This window comes from Exserohilum turcica, assembly GCF_000359705.1.
Source record: "Exserohilum turcica Et28A unplaced genomic scaffold SETTUscaffold_9, whole genome shotgun sequence".
Classification (NCBI taxonomy): Eukaryota; Fungi; Ascomycota; class Dothideomycetes; order Pleosporales; family Pleosporaceae; genus Exserohilum; species Exserohilum turcicum.
In genome coordinates this window covers 900,208-918,962 of record NW_007360310.1, presented here as the reverse complement: position 1 = coordinate 918,962, position 18,755 = coordinate 900,208, and the positions used below count along the sequence as shown (strand labels likewise).

The 18,755-nt window shown below is 54.9% G+C and overlaps 8 protein-coding genes across 8 annotated transcripts; 4 read left to right on the top strand and 4 right to left on the bottom strand.

Annotated features, from left to right (window-relative positions):
• Positions 1-405: 405 nt before the first annotated feature.
• On the top strand, positions 406-2,105 carry SETTUDRAFT_166331 (uncharacterized protein). The gene is made up of 3 exons (XM_008033301.1): positions 406-626; positions 753-1,645; positions 1,699-2,105. The coding sequence occupies exons 1-3, from the start codon at positions 554-556 to the stop codon at positions 1,927-1,929; spliced, it is 1,197 nt and encodes a 398-aa protein (XP_008031492.1). The 5' UTR covers positions 406-553; the 3' UTR covers positions 1,930-2,105.
• Positions 2,106-3,340: 1,235 nt separating this feature from the next.
• Positions 3,341-4,498, bottom strand: SETTUDRAFT_157872 (uncharacterized protein; the record flags this gene model as incomplete). The annotated part of the gene is made up of 1 exon (XM_008033300.1): positions 3,341-4,498. One exon carries the CDS (start codon positions 4,496-4,498, stop codon positions 3,341-3,343), a length of 1,158 nt encoding a protein of 385 aa, XP_008031491.1.
• A 990-nt stretch (positions 4,499-5,488) lies between these two features.
• SETTUDRAFT_24412 (uncharacterized protein) lies at positions 5,489-6,283 on the top strand (the record flags this gene model as incomplete). Its single annotated transcript, XM_008032990.1, has 4 exons — positions 5,489-5,540; positions 5,597-5,615; positions 5,687-5,758; positions 5,836-6,283. The coding sequence occupies 4 exons, from the start codon at positions 5,489-5,491 to the stop codon at positions 6,281-6,283; spliced, it is 591 nt and encodes a 196-aa protein (XP_008031181.1).
• Positions 6,284-6,883: 600 nt separating this feature from the next.
• On the bottom strand, positions 6,884-8,612 carry SETTUDRAFT_143989 (uncharacterized protein; the record flags this gene model as incomplete). The annotated part of the gene is made up of 2 exons (XM_008033299.1): positions 8,282-8,612; positions 6,884-8,218 (listed from the first exon to the last, which is right to left on the bottom strand). Exons 1-2 carry the CDS (start codon positions 8,450-8,452, stop codon positions 6,884-6,886), a joined length of 1,506 nt encoding a protein of 501 aa, XP_008031490.1. The 5' UTR covers positions 8,453-8,612.
• A 605-nt stretch (positions 8,613-9,217) lies between these two features.
• On the top strand, positions 9,218-10,856 carry SETTUDRAFT_166325 (uncharacterized protein). Its single transcript, XM_008033298.1, has 2 exons — positions 9,218-10,047; positions 10,094-10,856. Exons 1-2 carry the CDS (start codon positions 9,533-9,535, stop codon positions 10,755-10,757), a joined length of 1,179 nt encoding a protein of 392 aa, XP_008031489.1. The 5' UTR covers positions 9,218-9,532; the 3' UTR covers positions 10,758-10,856.
• A 172-nt stretch (positions 10,857-11,028) lies between these two features.
• On the bottom strand, positions 11,029-11,314 carry SETTUDRAFT_24409 (uncharacterized protein; the record flags this gene model as incomplete). The annotated part of the gene is made up of 2 exons (XM_008032989.1): positions 11,029-11,205; positions 11,255-11,314. The coding sequence occupies 2 exons, from the start codon at positions 11,312-11,314 to the stop codon at positions 11,029-11,031; spliced, it is 237 nt and encodes a 78-aa protein (XP_008031180.1).
• Positions 11,315-11,531: 217 nt separating this feature from the next.
• SETTUDRAFT_143983 (uncharacterized protein) lies at positions 11,532-16,065 on the top strand. Its single transcript, XM_008033297.1, has 4 exons — positions 11,532-12,195; positions 12,241-14,232; positions 14,284-14,841; positions 14,892-16,065. The coding sequence occupies exons 1-4, from the start codon at positions 11,579-11,581 to the stop codon at positions 15,964-15,966; spliced, it is 4,242 nt and encodes a 1,413-aa protein (XP_008031488.1). The 5' UTR covers positions 11,532-11,578; the 3' UTR covers positions 15,967-16,065.
• Positions 16,066-16,243: 178 nt separating this feature from the next.
• Positions 16,244-17,514, bottom strand: SETTUDRAFT_182024 (uncharacterized protein; the record flags this gene model as incomplete). The annotated part of the gene is made up of 2 exons (XM_008033296.1): positions 16,244-16,985; positions 17,171-17,514. The coding sequence occupies 2 exons, from the start codon at positions 17,512-17,514 to the stop codon at positions 16,274-16,276; spliced, it is 1,056 nt and encodes a 351-aa protein (XP_008031487.1). The 3' UTR covers positions 16,244-16,273.
• Between the last annotated feature and the right edge of the window lie 1,241 nt (positions 17,515-18,755).

Genomic DNA, 18,755 nt, shown 5'->3' with positions numbered 1-18,755 from the left:
GCGGATGACTGCCTTACCGGATGCAAAACGGGCGCAAAGGATTGTAGACGCTGACGCGGCTGAAAGGAGGGTGGATTGAAGGAAGAGGGTCGTGGAGGAGGGAGGGTTGCGTGTCGTTGCCTAGCATGGGGAACTTTTGTTGGTCACCCCCCCCCCCTGCCGCGAATCCCGTGGCTCAGGCGGTGCTCAGGGTCGCGCTGCTCTGCCACTGCCTTTCTCGCAAGCCACCCACACGCACCCACGCCTCCACCAGTGCCAGCGCCCCTTGCTCCTTAGCGGCGCCTCTCTGATTGGGCCATGCCGAGGCCACCTTGACTTTTGTAGTAGCTATGTTTCTCGAGACAGCAGCGCCCCGGGAACTTTGCTCTTCCATCCTCTTCAAGCCAACAGCTGCTACCCAATTGTCTTTCCTTCACAGCGGGCAGTGAGTGGTTGGGCCACATTCCTTTTTTTTCAGCGGGCGTACCGCACTTACTCAACTTCTGGCTGCACACGCCGGCAGCCTCCCCTATCACCCGCGACCAGTCCGACCGCCAACTTTCCCAGCACAGCCATGAGATCTCACGCGCTGCTTGCGCTGGTCCTGTGCATCTTTGCAGCCTTTGCCGCTGCTTGGACAAAAGAGGGTGCGTAATCCCATCTATGCAATCGCACTGTGCTTCAAGTGTCCGCTTGTGGCCACATTTGCGACTTGTCGCCCTGATGCACAACTGCAATTCACTACGGCCTGCTTTGCTGACAGCTTACACCAGATCATGAAATCTTCCGTCTCCGCGACGAGGTGATCAAGTCCGAAGGCCAAAACATCACCTTCTACGACCTCCTCGGCGTCAAGCCCAGCGCGTCCCAAGACCAGTTGACCAAGGCTTTCCGCAAGAAGTCGCGCGACCTCCATCCCGACAAGGCCCGCCAGATCTTTGTTGCCAACTATGCCAAGAATAACAAGAAGAAGGGAACCTCGGTCGGCAAGCAGCCCTCCAACAGGGAGATTGAAGCCCATGTGCAAAAGGTCACGGCCGCCTACCAGCGGCTGTCCGTCGTCGCCAAGATGCTCCAGGGCCCTGAGCGCGAGCGCTACGATCACTTCTTGAGGAACGGCTTTCCTGCATGGAAGGGCTCTGGCTACTACTACGACCGCTTCCGTCCTGGTCTTGGTTCCGTCATCATTGGTCTTCTCACCGTCATTGGTGGTGGTTTCCACTACTTTGCACTTGTCATGGGCTGGAAGCGCCGCAGGGAGTTTGCAGAGAGATACATTCGACAGGCACGCAAAACTGCCTGGGGTGACGAGACTGGCCTCCAGGGTATCCCCGGGATTGATGACACCCCTGCGCCCGTCAACGCCCAGCAATTCGAGAGCACTGAGTCCCCCGATGATACTCCAGATGAGCAAATTCCCCGAAACCGCCGTGAGAGGCGCGCCATGGAGAAGGATGCTCGCAAGCCCAAGAAGGTCCAAGCTACAAAGAAGGCGCGCACCGATGGTATCAGTGCTCCTGCTGAGCCAGAGGTTGTTTCGGGTCCCCAGGGAGCCAAGAAGCGCATTGTTGCTGAGAATGGTAAGATTCTGGTCGTCGACTCTGTCGGCAATGTCTTCTTGGAGCACGAGACCGAGGACGGTCAAAAGGGCGAGTTCTTGATTGACGTACGTAAAATCCCTTGAGTGATTTCAATGGTACACAGACTAACAGTACCTAGCCTAACGAGGAGCCCAAGCCTACCATCTACGACACTCTCCTGTTCAAGCTCCCCAAGTTTGCCTACAACCAGTCTGTTGGACGTGTCCTTGGCAAGAAGCAACTGGTCGATGAGCCCCTGCTTGACTCGTCTGGTCTTCCTGAGGATGAAGCCGCCATTCGCAGTGCTACGGCCTCCAACCTCAACGGCGAGGCCAGGAAGCGCAAAGCCATTGCCAGGAAGGCAAGATAGATAGTCAAATGCGTTCCGCAGAGCAGCACGTGTTATGTTGGGTACATGACAAAAAATGTTTTTGGATCTATGCTTGATGCGTGGTAGATCAAAAAAAAGAATGTGATGGGTATCAACGTGTGGAAGGCGCATGTATGATATGACGATAGACCAAGAAGAAAAAGACGTGTTCACTTTCGTTTCAACATGTTCCAATGCATGTGGTAGTAATTCAAAGCATATTCTATATGCCATATTCACAATTTTGCTCCAACAGGTCAATCTAGCTTACTATACTTACCCTACAATACCCCACCGCTTCCCGCATTACAAATATTATAGCTGCATATCCAACATACATACATACATACATACATAGCCACCTGAAGAAACGAACGCATCGCCTTCCCCACCCTTGTTCAACAAATATTCCTTTTTCTTTTCCTCCTCATGTACATGCAAGCAATCACTCACTCACTCACTCACTCAACCAAACACATCCATCCATCCATCCATACATACATACATAGATAAGCAGTGCAGGGAGGATGTCTTACCTAGAAGCGAAGAAGCCAAAAAAAGGCTGCAAGAAAGCAAAGAAGAAAAGACCGAATAATTACAAGCAAAAAGGTATCACGAATACGCGAACGAGGTACACGACTTGTGGGGGAGACAAGGTGCAAAACGACAAACGACAAACAACAAACGACAAAACAACTACTAACATGAAAAAAACAAACAAACTTTGCGGTGTGGGGGGGAATTATACTACAAACAATGTCAAGGTTATGAATAGCAAGCAAGCAGGCAAGCAGACAGACAGGCAGGGTGTGTGTGTGTGTGACAAGGACCCCAACAAAAACAACAATATTACATCGAGTCTTCTAGCGTGAGAGAAAGTGTTGAAGCGAAAAGGGGAGCAGTAGTGAGATTTTCCCTTTTTTTTTCTTTTCCCAGCTTTTGTTTTGAATTAGAGTTTCCCATATCTTTTTTCTTTTTTTGGACCCCCCCCCCCTTGTTGCCGCTCAGCCACTTTCTCGGTCTCTTTTCTCTCGCACAGTGTCTCACTGTGCCGCTCTTACTCTCACCCTTAACTTTGCTCGTTTCTCCACTTTCTCTCCTGCATTTCTCCCTCTTCCTTTTTTTTGGTTTCTGTTTCACACCCCCAACAGCAGCACACGCGCAATGGTATAGTCGACTATTTGTGTCGGGAAAAGAGAAGGGAGAAAAGAGGTCCTGCGAAGTCGAGAGAGAGAGGGAGAGAGAAAGGGAGAGCTCCACGCTTGGCGTCACACGTAAGCAAAAAAAAAAATGAAGAGACGACAACGACACGTTTGATGAACGCATTTTTTTGGGGGCATCACAACCACACCCTTTGCCATTATCCAACACGCTCTGTCTGTGTCGGATGCGGCTGCTGCTCCATGTCCAACTAGAATCGAGCATTTCCGCCGTTTCCGGTGCCGTGGTTTTCGAACAAGTCGTCTAGGTATCCGCTAGGCGTGCGGCCTCCAGGAACATTTGTGCCGCCCGGTACGTTGAGCGATAGCTGGCTCACGTTGTTGTCCTGGCCAAATACACCGCTTCGTGTGTTTCCTGGTGTGTTGAGGGTTGCCATGCTGTTGCGGTTGTACACGGATAGGCCTTCTCGGGATGGCGGCGGCCGGGGGTATCCTCCACGTGAGGGCGGTAGCGAAGGCGATTCTGGTGGCGAAACACCGGACCGCGTGCTGAAGCGGTTTCCCGGCGACGACAGCGACAGCGCAGATATGTTGTGGTGTGGTTGGCCGCCTATGTGCGTTTGGGGCGATCCGGATGCAGCCACCGAGCTACCAGCGGCATAGTATCCGGCAGGAAGGTAGGTCGAAGAGCGGTTTACCATGGAATCCCGCATGCCAGCCGCACCACCGGCCGTGGGCGAAAAGAAGAGGGAAGACAGCGGCCTTTGCGGTCCATTGCCGGCCGCCGCCGCGGAGGGCTTTACAGACCTGCCAACTGGCGCGCCATTCAAACGATCCAGAGACATGGTGGAGTTTGCGCCCACGACATTGTACATGCCTCGCTTGCCGGTAGGCATGGCGGCCATGGTCTTGATATCAGTCATGTTTTGCGTCATGGCTGCGCGCTTGACCGAACGATGCAGCGACCACGCAACGAGAGCACGCCATACCAGCAGAGCCGCACCGAAGAAGGCGAGGACGGCGCCGACACAGATGAAGACGGTTCCGTCGGGGAGATTCGACTTTTGCATAAAAGGCGCTCCGGCGGTGTTTGGCACCTGCTGGACAGGAACACCAACACCGGCAAGTGTGGGAGCGCCGGCAAGATTGAAGACACTGGTCGAGCCTGTCTGGGCAACTGTCGTCGTCGCAGAAGTGCTAGTCTCGGAAGTGGCGGGTTGTGTTGGTTTGGGCGGGTCTGTCGCTGGCTGTGTCGTCTTTTCCGACGTTGTTGTGGCAGGCTGCACGGGCTGAGTGGTCGACGTGGTTGTTCCATCTGGCCGAGGCTGGTTGGGAGGGTTCTGAGCCTGGGCGAGTACGGCGGGAGCGGCGACGAGCAACAGGCCCACGAGGCCTACCGAAGGACGCATCTTGGGACGTGGTACAGCGTATGCAGTGCGCGAGGCCCGCAGGCGGAAAGGGTGGAGAGAGGCCTCAGGAGACCCTGCGCGAATCAAAGGCCTCGGCAATCAAACAGCAGCGTTTCAGCAAGCGGTCGACGGCGAGAATGTAGCACGGCAGGACAAGGACAAGGACATGAAGAGAGCCGCAGGCTGGTATCGATAGGATGGAGAAGCGCCGAAAACGAGTGAGGGGAGGACACAGAGAGAGGACTGTGTGCGCAAGGTTGCTGGCAGGGCAGCTGGCAGGGCGGTCGGGCTAGAATACGGGGTCGTGACCAGGGGGGGCAGCCTAGAGGACCCGCGGGGGCAAAGCGCCGTCTGAGCGTTGGATTCGCGTGATTGTTTGCAAAGCACACTATCGATGGTGATGCAGGGCGGCGGCCGTGGCGCGCCCCTCTTGTTCTCTCTGCCGTGTAGTTGTCCAATGGCATGCGGTGTGGGGTGTATTGAGGCGTCTACATATGTATGTGTGTGTGTGTGTGTGCTGGCGTCAATTAAACCCTCCTGTTGCTGGTGCTGGACCCGGGGTGCGGGACAAGAACAACAGGACATGCACGGCATCGTGACAGATGGCGCCAGCAGCCAGGAACGGCTGCTGCTGCTAATTCGGGGGGCCCTGCGCATGTGCATGCCTGACTTGCTGCCTGCGCCCGTTGTTAGGGCTTAGTGGCGGATTGCGTCCAGCAGCGCCACACCCACCCCTCATTGGCTGCTGTTCCGAGCGTTCCGAATCCGTTCCGACCGCGCCAGACTCTTGGCATCAAAAAGCTGGGAGCCGCGCTAGCAGTCGCCGTCTGCAGCACCGCCGTCACACTGCCCACCCCACAGCCCTGCGCACCGCCAGAGACTACGCATACCGCTCGACAAAGACGGAGGGGAACAAGTTCAGTTTCTTCAAATCGAAGTCGTGCGCGCCTTGGCCAGCCCACGGAAACAGCAGATACACCCGGCGCAACCATGGGTGTCGCGAAGAGGACTCGCAAGTTTGCGACGACCAAGAGAATAATCGGTATGCAGAAACTCATCGCATAGAGCAAAAATATACTTGTGCTAAACTGCTGCCAGGCCAGCGCGATGCAAGACTGTATGCGACACGGCGCTCCGCCACCCCTCCTCTTCCTCCGCCGTCACAGACACACTAACACCGCACTGCAGAAAGAAGAACCAGATGGCCGGCGAGACAGAAGCCAAGAAGAAAGAGGAAGAGAACAAAGCAAAGCGAGAAATGTAAGTCTCTGTTTCCAACAACACCCCCGCCCATAGCAGGTCGACCTGCAGAGCACAGCTAACGCAAGCACTCGCAGTCCGCAAGTCTCGTCTGCGCTCTTCTTCCAGGCCAACACGGCCCTCGGCCCGCCCTACTCGGTGCTCGTCGACACAAACTTCCTGTCGCACACGGTGCACGCCAAGCTGGAGCTCGACAAGGCGCTCATGGACCTGCTATACGCCAAAGCCACGCCCATCATCACCACGTGCGTCATGGCCGAGCTGGAGAAGCTCGGCCCAAAGTACCGCATTGCCCTGCGCATTGCCCGCGACGAGCGCTGGCAGCGCCTCAAGTGCGACCACAAGGGCACCTATGCCGATGACTGCATCGTCGACCGCGTCCAGAAACACAGAATCTATCTTGTCGCTACAAACGATCGCGATCTCAAGAGGAGGATAAGGAAGATTCCTGGTGTGCCTATTGTTAGTGTTGCAAAGGGCAAGTATGTTATCGAGAGGTTGCCCGATGTGCCTGACAGCCATTAACGCCATGATGTAAAGAGAAAAAGAAAGAAAGAAACAAAAAGCTGGGGTTTCTTTCAGGAAAATCTGCAATTTTATGCATAGCGCAAGGCGTTTAGGAGTGGGGATTTCAGACTTGAGTATATGGCTGACTGTGAAGTCAACAAAACGCAATCAAAATGGCTTCTTCATAAAAGTATGTTTGTATACGTTTGTTGTTGAGATGATGATATTTGGACCAGGTAGAATACGAGCCACAAGTCGACATTTCCTTATGCCATGCCACTTTCCCTCGACTTGATAAATCCAGACACGGCGAGTTCGCGCCAATAGTGCTTCTCTAGCAAGTATTTCTAAACCTACCGAATTGGGGAAGCTTCGGTGTACAATGCGTGTGAAGAGTCTATGGGGCCGGCTACTACCACCAACCAGCCTTATGCAAATGCAATATGCTTCGCTCAACAATGCCGAACGCTCGAGATGAAAACAAAGGAGACGGGACGATAGGGGAGGACAAAGGAGAAGCAGGGGGGAAGAGCAACGAGGTGAAGGGAAAAAAAGGTGGTCAAGAGAAAGAAGGGGGAAGGGGGACGAAAGAAGCAAATACCCCACACTCCTCTACTACTAGTACACAGAGCAACTCGTCTGTGCCCTGGTAAGAGCCTGGGTGAACATGGCCTGCATGGCCTTGTAGTGGAAGATGATACCTCCCAGCACAGCAACATGCCAGATGTTGTGTGAGCAGCCCACGTAGTCGAAGAAGCCAGGGAAGAAGCGCTCGGGCGTCTTGCTCGCGTACAGGCACGCGCCAGTCACGTATACAAGGAGACTCTTTGTGATGGGCGCGTAAAAGTACTGCGCCCACTCGATGCCGCGCGTGTATGCAAGCTGGCCAAAGGGAAGGAAGCCAGTCAGAGCGAGAGAGCAGTAGAAGACGACGCGCAGCCAAGCCATGTCGGCGCGGTTGAAGGTTGGGTGCCAGGGGAGGATGACACCGCCGATGCCGAGCAGTGCTGTTATGCACATGTATGACCAGCGTGAGACGGGCTCGCAGTAAAAGGCGGCATACTCGGTCGTCATGATGGACGCTGCGACGAGGAGCGAGATGCCCGTGTAGTCTACGCAGGCAAAGCGCTCGAGCAGTGTCTGGTGCGAAATGCTGTTCATCGTGTGCCAGATGGTCGAGCAAGCCAGGCACTTGCATGCTGCAAAGAAGAAGACGGCAGCGATGAAAATGTCGGCATTCGTCGACATGCTGAAGTTTGTGCTCGACGGGTAAAAGTAAAAGGCAATGGCGAGCACCATGACGAAACCGAGAAGATGGGTCCAGATGTTGATGAGCTCGTTGTGGAGGCCGAAGATGGATCGCACACAGGCCCACTTGCCCTCTTGGAATCGGTAGCCTTTGAGGATGTGGGGGTTCACCCGCCATGGCTCCGGCAGGTCGTCGTAGTGTATCAGGCCGTTTGCCTTGGCTCGTGCAAGCGCTCGCTGCACAGCGTGTTCGACACGAAGCTCAATGGTTTCGCGGGCCCTCCGCGCCTTGTCCAGACCTCCGTCAACGACCCCCTTTGCGATTTCGATGCCCTCGTCCATTTTCCTCAGACCTTCTTCGTAAAAGTCGTGCGCATAGGTCCCAAGAGACCCGTTTCCAAGCGTGTATGCGCGCGTCTCAAACTCGGTCAGGTAGCTGTCCATGAGTACTATTCCCTCCAAGACCTTCTCTCCTAGCGTCTCCTTGCGCTCCAGCGCATCCTTGTACCGCTCTTCCAACGTCTCGACGAAGACGGACGCCTGCCGCCGGCCTGCCTCGATTGCGCCATCGGAGATCTTGGAGCATGATTCGCGAACCGCGAGGAGGGTGTTGTATGCGTACTCGACACCAGCGTCGTACTTGAGGTGGCCGTAGTCTTCGAGAAAATCCAGGCGGCAGTTGAGCTCGGTCAGGAAGTTACAAAGCTGGCATTGCATGTCAGTACTCTGGGAGGCGGCAATTTGCCATATGCTGGGTGTGGTGCATACCAAGAGTTGGAAGTTCTCGGCCTCCTGCATGCAAGGGCGCGTGTGCCATGAGTGGCGTCGCTGGCGCTGTGCAGCAAAGGTACCATAGCCGCGGTAGGTGGGCTGAACAGGCTCTTCCTGCGAAGTCATGACGGCGGAGCTGACGCCAACACTCGACTTGGAGCGCGGCATGAGGGGCAGCGGTATATAAGTTTGGCGCAAGGTTGGGCGGGGCTGCGGTCGAGACGTGACGGTTTGTTTGGTACCGGATCTGGACTACGAGGGTCTTGTGAGGCGCGTCAAGCTAAGGCGATTGGCCGGTCGTCGCATGTGCTCAGGAAATGTCTCTGGCTGGGGCGATGCCCTCTTCTTGTGGTGTTGGGCGTGCGGGCAGTCGAGGCAGTGGGTCTTTTTCTCCGCCTATCGGGACAAGCAGGGACGGGCGTGGTTGCCGAAAGTGTCAAGGATTGGATAGCACAGTGCAGATGAGGCGAACGGCTGGTGGCCAAAAGGAGAGGACTAGGCATGCAGCGGTAATAAGTATGTGCAGAGCGGCGCGGAGGTGCACAGGAGAAAGGGAGATGTGAGGACTGGCTGCTCGGCCCTGGGCGATTTGGGCCGTCCAGTCTGGATACGGGCATCGTCACGTCGTTGGCGTCTTGTTGAATTCACTCTCCCCTTGCCTGCTGCCGACGGCCATGATCCCTGCTTTGCTTTGTGGCTCAGGTAGGGCTGAGACAATTTCGCCTCCCCGCGCATGGTCGCGACGCTGCCACCACCACTGCATTTTCACCGTTGCCTTTTTCCCCGTCTTACTCGATCCAAGTGCAAGTGCAAGTGCCTCGGCGGCCCGTCTCTGTCTGGCTGACCATAAGGCTGCGGCCAATGTCGCCGGCAGTTGAGCACCTTTGTGGCTAAGCCCAGCCTCGGCTTGCAGCCACACGTGGCTAGTTCGGTCTTTTCACGTGCCGCCATCCGAAAGCCCTTCTGCCGGCGGTGAGTCGCGATGACGCAATGTCGAGGCAGAGCGGCCCTGTCCACACCACTGCTATAGAACGACGTACGTCGAGTATCCCTATGCACTGCAGGTGCACGCTTATATGAAGCAAGCGTCTTGCCTGGAGACGGCCCAGGCACCGCTCGGCCCGGTGTGCAGGTGCTAGTAGCGCCAGGGTCCCACGTTGGACTTGGACGTTGGGGGCAATTGCTTGCAACCCAACCCAACCTCACCATTGCCAAATTTTCTGCTGCGCAAAACACAAGCCTTCCAAAATGGTGCTGCAGGCAATCAAGTACGAGCGGGGCCAGCTCCAAATCCTCGACCAACTGAAACTCCCCCATGCCGAAGAATATGACCACATCTACTCCAGCACTGACGCCTGGCATGCCATCAAAGACATGCGCACGCGGGGCGCGCCAGCCATCGCCATTGTGGCTGCCCTCGCCCTCGCCGTCGAACTCACAAACATGAAGCTCGCTGCAGTCCCCGAAGAAGTCAAAGTCTTCATTACAGAAAAGTTGGACTACCTCGTGACAAGCCGGCCCACTGCCGTCAACCTCGCAGACGCTGCTGGCAAACTGCGAAAGATCACAGAGCATGCCGCAGCGGAAGCGGGAGCAACCGGAGAGACTGTGCGCGAGGTATACGTGACCGCCGCAGAGCAGATGCTCGTCGATGATGTGAGCGACAACGAGAGCATCGGAAAGCACGGTGCAGAATGGATAGTGAGCAACACCGAGGCGGGGAAAAAGGGCCCTGTTAGCATGCTGACGCATTGCAATACTGGGTGTGTATTGGAGTCTTTTGTCTGCTACAGGCGACTAACGCCACAGATCTCTCGCAACGGCAGGATATGGCACAGCACTGGGTGTAATCCGGTCATTGCATGCCAACGGCTCACTGAAGCATGCCTTTTGTTCAGAGACTCGCCCGTACAACCAAGGCTCCAGACTGACAGCGTTTGAGCTGGTCCACGACAAGATACCAGCGACTCTCATCACTGATTCGATGGCTGCAGCCCTGCTTCGGCTACGGGGCGAGAGCGAGAACATTGCCGGCATCGTGGTTGGCGCAGACCGGGTAGCGGCAAATGGCGACACTGCCAACAAAATCGGCACATATTCACTCGCCATCCTTGCTAGGCATCACGGGGTCAAGTTTCTCGTAGCAGCGCCACGGACAACAATTGACCTAAACACAAAGTCCGGCACAGACATTGTCATTGAAGAGCGACCTGGAAAGGAGGTGACGCTTGTCAAGGGACCGAGGCACGATGGTGTCTCGCTCGATCTGGGCGTCGTTGAGACTATTAGCATTGCAGCCAATGGCATTGGAGTATGGAATCCAGCATTCGACGTCACTCCTGCAGAGCTCATTGACGGCATCATCACCGAGGTGGGTGTGGTCGAGAAGGACAGCAATGGGGTATTCCACTTGGACAAGGTCTTCGAGGCCGAGGGTTCAGGTGCAAAGCCTTCGACTGTTGGTGGTCTATAAGACGATCGCCGCCTCCTTCTGGAGTGACTAGTATACCTAAAAGTGATTAGTACTATACCTAGGAGTGATTAGTAGTAGCTGACACATGCTTTCAAAATCTACAACTCTACTATGTTGTAAAAATCCACCCCGTTAGCACGTTGAAATCATGTGGTTGCGCATATACCATCTGGCCTGACTTTGAGATTAAAATATGTGCGAGGAGTTACTTTGGCAAGATCTGCAGACGGTAGAATCCACGCCAACACCGAATGCAATGGCCTTGCGGACTTCACGAGTCTTTCCCATCTGTTTTGGACGACTGCTCGCTGGTCGCCGCGCCATCCTTCATCTCCTGCTCGGCCTTCTCTGCTTGCGCGAGCAGAGCCTCAATCTTCTTCTCGATCGAATCCAGGTGCGTCTCCAGGGCGGCGGCTGTCTGTTCGCCTCGCTGCAGTTCCCTGAACGCCTTGGACAATGATTAGGGCTGGTAGACGGGTATTTGCCACGGACCTTACCTGCGCAAGGTCGGCTTCGGAATGCGACCCGGCACCTGCTCCGTTCTGTTGGCTTGACATGGTGCGGCTGATGCAAGAGAAGTCGTGGGTGTGGTTGGGCTGAGAAGCCGAACGCGACAGTGCTCCAGGATGACGACGGAGCTCTCACTAGCGCGAACCTACCCGTGCGCCTTGAGGTAACCCGGCACAGCCCAGACTCTGTTACCCAACCTCGTTACACCTTCACTACTACCGCCTGCGCGCACTCGTCGTGTAATTCCCCTTCCCTCCCCGCATGCGCGCATCCACACTCCTTAGCTTCATCCGCGATCCACGTCGCCCGCCATGTTCTCTGGGTCCAACTCCTACTTAGGGGGCGGCAACAGCGCCCGACCTGGGCAGCCGCAGTATGGCCAGCAACAGCAGCAGCAGCAGCAATTCCAACAGCAACCTGGAGGCTTCCAGGGCGGATTGATGCCTCAGCCCACTGGCTTCGGCGGCGGCCCACTCCAACCGCAGTATACTGGCTTCCCGGGCCAGCCGCAGGGCTTCGGACAGCAACAGCAACTCCAGCCACAGTATACCGGTTTTCCAGGCCAACAGAGCCAGTTTCAGCAGCAACAGGCTCCCCAACAAATGCCCTTTCAAACTGGCGCACCGCCTCAGCAACAGCAGCAGCAGGCTCCTGCTCAACCGCAAATGCCCCAGCCTACGGGTATGACCTCGTCGCAGATGGCTGACTCGTTCCGTGGCAGCTCGTCGTCCTCGGTGCCACCGCCTGTGCCCGCCAAGGGCACCAAGATTCCAAACATCCGGCTCTCCTTCATTACGGCGCAGGACCAGGCCAAGTTTGAACAGCTGTTCAAATCGGCTGTAGGGAATGCGCAGGCTTTGTCAGGAGACAAGGCGCGGGACCTCTTGTTGCGGTCCAAGCTGTCAGGGGATGCTCTGTCACACATTTGGTACGTTTAGATAGCTGCACGGCTAGCTTGTTCTAACAGACTCAGGACCTTGTCGGATACCACCAAGTCGGGACAGCTTCTCTTCCCCGAATTCGCCCTCGCCATGTACCTGTGCAACCTCAAGTTGACCGGCAAAGACCTCCCGAATGCGTTGCCTGAGCGTGTCAAGAATGAGGTGTCAAGCATGGTGGATATCATCTCGTTTGGCATCGCAGATGAGCCTTCGAGAGGCTCCACGCCGGCTAATAATGCTCCCAAAATCAACGAGCCTCCTGCGATCCAGCAACCGCAACCGCAGACTTCGAACAGCCAATTGCTCTCTACGTTGGTATCGCAGCCGACCGGATTCGGACAACAGCCAAGGGGTATGCAGCCACAACCTACTGGATTTGGCCCACAGCCGACTGGTATGCAACCGCAGCCTACTGGCTTTGGACAATCTCCAGGTGGTTACACTGGGCCGCGCCCGCCAATGCCTCCTATGCCTACGGGCTTCGGCTCAGGCCTGATGCCCAACCAACCGAGTATGGCACCTCTCAATGCGCAGCCTACTGGGATGCCTGGTCAATGGGGTCTTGCAAACACGCCCGCTACGGGACTGCCCAACATTGAAGCTTTGGCGCAAAGAATGATGCCCCAGACTGGCCGAGAAGGCGGCACCCACACAACTGCCGGGTTGACGGGCAATGCGACTATTCCTTGGGCGATTACAAAGGGCGAGAAGAAGCTTTATGATGAGACGTTCCGTGCCTGGGATGGTATGGGCAAGGGGTACATTAGCGGATCACAGGCTCTTGAGATCTTTGGACAAAGTGGGCTGCCCAAGTCCGACTTGGAGCGCATTTGGACGCTTGCCGACTCTGCTGATCGCGGTCGTCTTGATCTCGATCAATTTGCTGTTGCTATGCATTTGATCTACCGCAAGCTCAATGGCTATCCTATCCCCGCTCGTCTCCCTCCTGAGCTGGTTCCTCCCTCAACACGCAACATCAATGACTCTATTGGTGCCATGAAGAATCTGCTTTCCAAAGATGCCGAGGACAGAAAGAACTCCGGCGCGTTCCTTCAGCCCCAACGCACTGGTGTTAGCTATCTGAAATCTCATTCCTTCCGTTCCGCAAGCCCACAGGCTGGTGGCCGTAAGGATGCCACTGTCTTCCGTAACAATGATGACAACGTAGGTTACAAGTCGAGTGCCAGACATCGCATTGGTGGCGGTGGTCGGTCGCCTTCCCCCGCGCAGCCTGGCTCTCCTGCTTCGGAGCGGTCGGATGACATGTCTCTTGATCAGCTTAAAAAAGCAGTCAAGGAAAAGCAGATTCTCTTGGATGCTATGGACACCCAAGACGAGAACGCAGCAGACGAGGACGATGTGCTCGACCGCCGTGATCGACGAGAAGCCGACGACCTTTACCGCCGTATCCGTAGAGTACAGGAGGACATTGATGCTCATCCTAAGGCATCGTTGAGATCTGCCGACTCGGATGCTGAGCGCCGTGCCCTCAAGCGCCAGCTTCAGAATTTGACTGACCGCCTGCCTGAACTCGCGTCCAATGTACGCAGGACTGAGCGTGAGATTGCGGATGCCCAACTCGAGCTCTTCAGACTCAGGGATGCCAAAGCACACCCTGGCTCTGCATCCACAATCGTAGGCACTGGTCCAGGTGGTGCAGTGACAGAGTCCGACCGATTGAAAGCTCGTGCCAAGGCTATGATGCAGGCTCGTTCTGCTGCGTTGACCGGAAGGCCTGCACCGGCTAGCGACGACACTGGTGCAGCAACAGAGCGCCTGGAGAAAGAAACATCACGCATTCGAGCTGAAAGGGAGAACAATGAGCGCATGATTCGCGATGTCGAAGACAGCGTCCGAGAGTACACCAAGGGACTTGAGGCAAGTCTCAAGGAAGGTGGACATGACAATACCAGTGAGCACGAGCGTCGTCGGTGGGAGGAAGCTCTGGGTGTTGAGGACGATGTCAAAGACTTCATCTTTGACCTTCAGCGAAGCAGTCGGGCAGCACGCGTCCGCAAAGAAGAGTAAGTGCCTCATGTTATGTATTAGAATGCAGCATTGCTAACCAGTTGAAGCTCTTCCCGGGACAACTACAGGTCTCGTTCGGCTGATAATCGCCCTTCATCATCATCTCGTTACGAGAGCCCTGCCACTCGTGCTGACCCTATTGCTCGTCCTGCAACGTCCGTTCCTAGTGGCAGTTCTTCATACAAGACTCCAGAGGAACGGGCTGCATTTATCAAGCAGCAGGCTGAGCAGAAAATGGCTGAGCGTCTAGCTGCCCTGGGCATCAAAGCCCCAGTCAAGGCTGGCGAAACCCCTCAGCAGCGTGCAGAGCGCGAGAAGAGGGAGCGAGAGGAGAAGCTTCGTCAAGCTGAGGAGGAGGACGCGCGTCGCGAAGAAGAGCGCCAAAGACGTCTCAACGATGACTCGGCAGCGCCACCAGTTCCAATCAAGAGCAGTGGTAAGAAGCCAGCGCCGCCACCACCCGTCTCGCGTAAGAACAAGAACGATATTGGCCACCATGATGCACACCAAGCGGAAGCCGAATCCAGAAAGGCAGAAAACGACATGGCTGAGAAGGCCCTTCGTGAGCAACAAGAAGCCCAGGAAGCCGAGACCAGACGCATGGAGTAAGTAGACGTTGATGTTGTTTGATAAGTCTTTCACTAACACAAAACAGGCAAGAGGAACGCAGGCAAGAGAGCGAGTTGGCTAGCGAACGTGAAGCTGCTCAGGCTAGACTCCGTGCTCTAGAAGAGCAGGTTGCACAAGGTAAATTGAAGAAGGCTGAAGAGAAGAAACGGAGAGAGGCTGCTTCAAAGGATGCCAAGGAAAAGGAGGCGCGGTTGGCTGCACAGCGTGCCGAGATTGAGGCTGCTCGTGAGCGTGAACGCCAGCTTCAGATGCAACTGGAGGCGCTCGACGATGACGAGTCGTCAGATGACGATGGCCCACAAAACATCACTCCTCAGGATACTACACCTACCGCTAGCCAGGAATTGCCACGCGACTCGGCACCTCCACAGCCACCGCCAATGCCGCAGGTTTCGCACAACACACCGCCATCATCTATTGCCAGCCCACCCGCTTCGTCCGTGACGAGTCCTCATCCTGGCATGGGTGACACCGAGACCAAGAACCCGTTCTTGAAGAAGATGGCCATGTCCAACCAGGAGAACAACAACGCTTCCACTCCACCTGGCCCGACAAGCACCACGAGCGAAGTTTCTACAAACCCTTTCCATCGCCTGACTCAAGAAAATGCCAACAAGGCTGCCATGCCCACCTTTAACGAACCGAGTGCGCCGTCAGCTCGCAGGCTAGGACGACAAGACGACGATGACTGGTCTGTCGTCGACTCGGATGATTCCTCGTCCGACGACGACGAGGGGCCTTCACAAGGTGGAGCCAAACAGCTAGCTTCTATGCTTTTCGGTACCATGGCGCCCCCGCGTCCTCTGTCTTCGATGGACAATAAGAGCCCTCGCGCTGAGAGCCCGGCTGTGACATCTCCTGCAGGTATTCCCCCTCCACCACCTTTGCCTTCGAGTGGTGCTCCGCCACCACCTCCAGGCCCACCGCCGCCTCCAAGTGGCGGTGCACCCCCACCACCACCTATGCCTGCCATGAAGGCTCCAGCTGGAGCACCAGACCGTGGTGCGCTGCTCGGTGAGATTGCCGCTGGAAGGGGATTGAGGAAAGTAGAGACCAGGGATAGAAGTACGGCTTCGACTGCTGGAAGGGTTTTGAATTAAGGTAATTGCATGGAATTAGTCAAGCGCGGACTGGTTGGGCTATTGGCTTGTAGTATAATTTGGTGTAGTGCATAGATTGCTTCAGATGCTTCAGATGCTTTGTTATTTGTGACTGTCGTACTTGGTGCAGGTGAAAGTGATTGCTACCCGTGATACACGTCGCTTTCTTTGGATTCGGCTTATCTTCATGGAGAGTTCTGGTTACCATACTCAGCAAAGTCATATTTCTTGCAGATGAAGTTTTTTTTAAGGATCATAGGCATCTTTGTCTGCGTGTGTTCTTGTTATCCTATAGTCTCCTTATGTATCAAACATGTTTTTCTCTCCCAGCCTCCTCTGTCTGCTGCACTTCATCCAACGGCGGCACATAACCATCGACCATCCAACTCCAGATATTCAAGCCAATCTTCTCTCCCTTTTTAACCGGCAATCCTGCATGCCAGCTCTCGGGGTACCCCGAACCATCAACGCGCATATTCTCCCAGTAGACGGCGTTACCGGGAATAGGTTTAAAAATAACACCCTTGTTGAGATCTTCGTGCGGGCGATCCTGCTGGCGATTCAGCATCCCCGTCTTATTATCATCCTCGCCATTACCGGGTGTTGTTCTAGAAGAAGAAGACGCAGAAGTCGCTGAATCGCCATAGACACCCTGGACATCACACTCGATAAACGCACACCAGCTGGGGTCGCGGGGCTTTTCCAGGCGCGGGAAGTGCGTGCCGCCGCCCTCACACTGACCGTCTACATAGACCATGAAGCTGCTTACGCGGCCGCTGTGCTTGTTGGCACTGCTCCAGTCGTAGTGGTAGGTGTAGTGGCCGCCCACGCCGTAGCGCTGGGTCCACAGCTTCTCGACAAAGGTGTTTTGGCGCCAGCCTTGGAAGGTGCGTGCGCGGTCCTCGATACATTTTACGGTATTGGAGCGCGGCAAGGGAGCTTTCTCTGAGAGGCGGATGCTGGGATTAAGGGATTCGCGGCCGGAGGACCAGACTGTGGAGGGTTTGAAGTGGGGAGAGCTGGTGGTTGTTAGCTATACTGAACAATGGTTATGTTCAATGTATGGTTATCTTGGCATGATATGTCTTGTATCTGATGATTATTGCTTTCAGATGCTGGTAGAGGCGTTGCAAGATAGAAGAATGGTTCTTTCCAACATCTCTCGTGGTCTCTGGCTGTACCAGAAGATGATCAGACAACGTACCTCAACTCAACCACTTCTTTTCCCTCTCCCTCTCCCAGGAACCCTTCAATATACACAACCAAAGGTTCCCGGCTCATGATATGAATACCCTTGTATCGATGCTCTGCACATGACAAATTCTTTTCTGGGATCACCAAGCTCTCGAGTTTTCTCACGTCGACGACTTTGCCTTCTCTTGCCCTGCTACCGCTGGCATCATAGCCATTGTCGAAACGCAACGAGGAAGTGAGGAGAGAAGAAAGAGGCGCGCCGGCAAGGACGTATGCTAGAACAGCTAGAAACACATATTGGATGATTGTGGATAAGGATATTTGCGATAATGGCGGTGAAGACGCGGAGCGCATTTTGCAAGATGAACAACACCACAAATGCTCTTTAGATGACGGGGTAGCAACCGCTGCAACGCTTCTTAGAACCAACAATTCTAGGAAGAAAATTAATCAAGCATAGTGCGAAGAAAACGAGTGAAGGAATAAAAAAGGGAAATGGCGGAGCCACAAAATAGAATAAAACACGGCCCTCGCGCTATGCAATAGCTACTACCGCGTGGTCAATGGCTGTTTTGCACAAGGGAAAAGGGAAAAGGAAGAGAGAGAGAGAGAGAGAGAGAGAGAAAGGCCTCACAGTATGTATCGGAGTATGTAAAGCGTCCCCACCGGCCCCACGATAACAAAGCCAAAACCAACATGGGAAAAAGAAAAGAAAGAAAGGGAATACCAACTAGTACACCTAGGACACGCACTCCCCATCACGCAAGTGCAAGTACCTCTGTGCCCCTGAATCAGGCAAAACAACGCACTTTGGACGGTCTCTCTCTCTCCCTTTCTCTGCCCCCTGTTTCTCGCACCCGTCTAATCACCCCTCCCCCCCCCGCGTGCGCGCTTGTTATCGATGATCTCATTTTCATTTAAAATAAAAAAAAGGAGTCGCGCTCTGGCTGCTTGAAAGAGGGGGAAAAAAAAGAAGGGTCCACGATGCACCTCCGTCGGCCGCCCTTCCACAATTGCGGCGCGGCAACGCGTCACATTTGGCCCAACGCACGCGCGAGAAACAGATGGATTGGGTATCGCATCTTTCTTTTCCCTTTTAGTCCTACAGCTATTCACGTATTATTTAGCACGTACACACACACATATATATATATATATATATATACCATACCTTAAGCATGCACAGCAAATGCAACTATCCATCTATATAAGTACTTAAAAACCAGAATATACCAACGAGACACAATGCCCCCCCCTCCCGCCCTGGCTTATACATATCTCCAACTTAAACAAGTTAGCCAGCAAGGCGTACGTACGTGTACGTGTGCGTGTGTATGTAATGCAACTTTCCCCCCCCCCACTCTCTCCCCGGCGCATTCGCAACCCCCCCCCCCACCCCTGCCGAGCGGCACCGCGGCTGAACGAGGGCGCGGCCGACACGCGCGTGCATGCGTGTGCGTGCGTGCGTGCGCTCCCTGGGGGCGGAGCGACCGACGGACGAAAATATGTACGTATATACTAGTACGTTTACACGCGCGAAAGAAAGAAAAAAAAAGGGAAATTCAACAGGGATTCTCGGAGCATTTATTTGCTGT

What these genes read in the sequence shown, in the direction of transcription:
- SETTUDRAFT_166325 (XM_008033298.1), top strand. Translation starts at nt 9,533, where the DNA reads ATGGTGCTGCAGGCAATCAAGTACGAGCGGGGCCAGCTCCAAATCCTC. An exon ending in CTGACGCATTGCAATACTGG is followed by an intron (nt 10,048 to 10,093) that starts GTGTGTATTGGA and finishes CTAACGCCACAG; the next exon opens with ATCTCTCGCAACGGCAGGAT.
- SETTUDRAFT_143983 (XM_008033297.1), top strand. Translation starts at nt 11,579, where the DNA reads ATGTTCTCTGGGTCCAACTCCTACTTAGGGGGCGGCAACAGCGCCCGA. An exon ending in GATGCTCTGTCACACATTTG is followed by an intron (nt 12,196 to 12,240) that starts GTACGTTTAGAT and finishes TAACAGACTCAG; the next exon opens with GACCTTGTCGGATACCACCA. An exon ending in GCACGCGTCCGCAAAGAAGA is followed by an intron (nt 14,233 to 14,283) that starts GTAAGTGCCTCA and finishes AACCAGTTGAAG; the next exon opens with CTCTTCCCGGGACAACTACA.
- SETTUDRAFT_166331 (XM_008033301.1), top strand. Translation starts at nt 554, where the DNA reads ATGAGATCTCACGCGCTGCTTGCGCTGGTCCTGTGCATCTTTGCAGCC. An exon ending in CGCTGCTTGGACAAAAGAGG is followed by an intron (nt 627 to 752) that starts GTGCGTAATCCC and finishes AGCTTACACCAG; the next exon opens with ATCATGAAATCTTCCGTCTC. An exon ending in AGGGCGAGTTCTTGATTGAC is followed by an intron (nt 1,646 to 1,698) that starts GTACGTAAAATC and finishes AACAGTACCTAG; the next exon opens with CCTAACGAGGAGCCCAAGCC.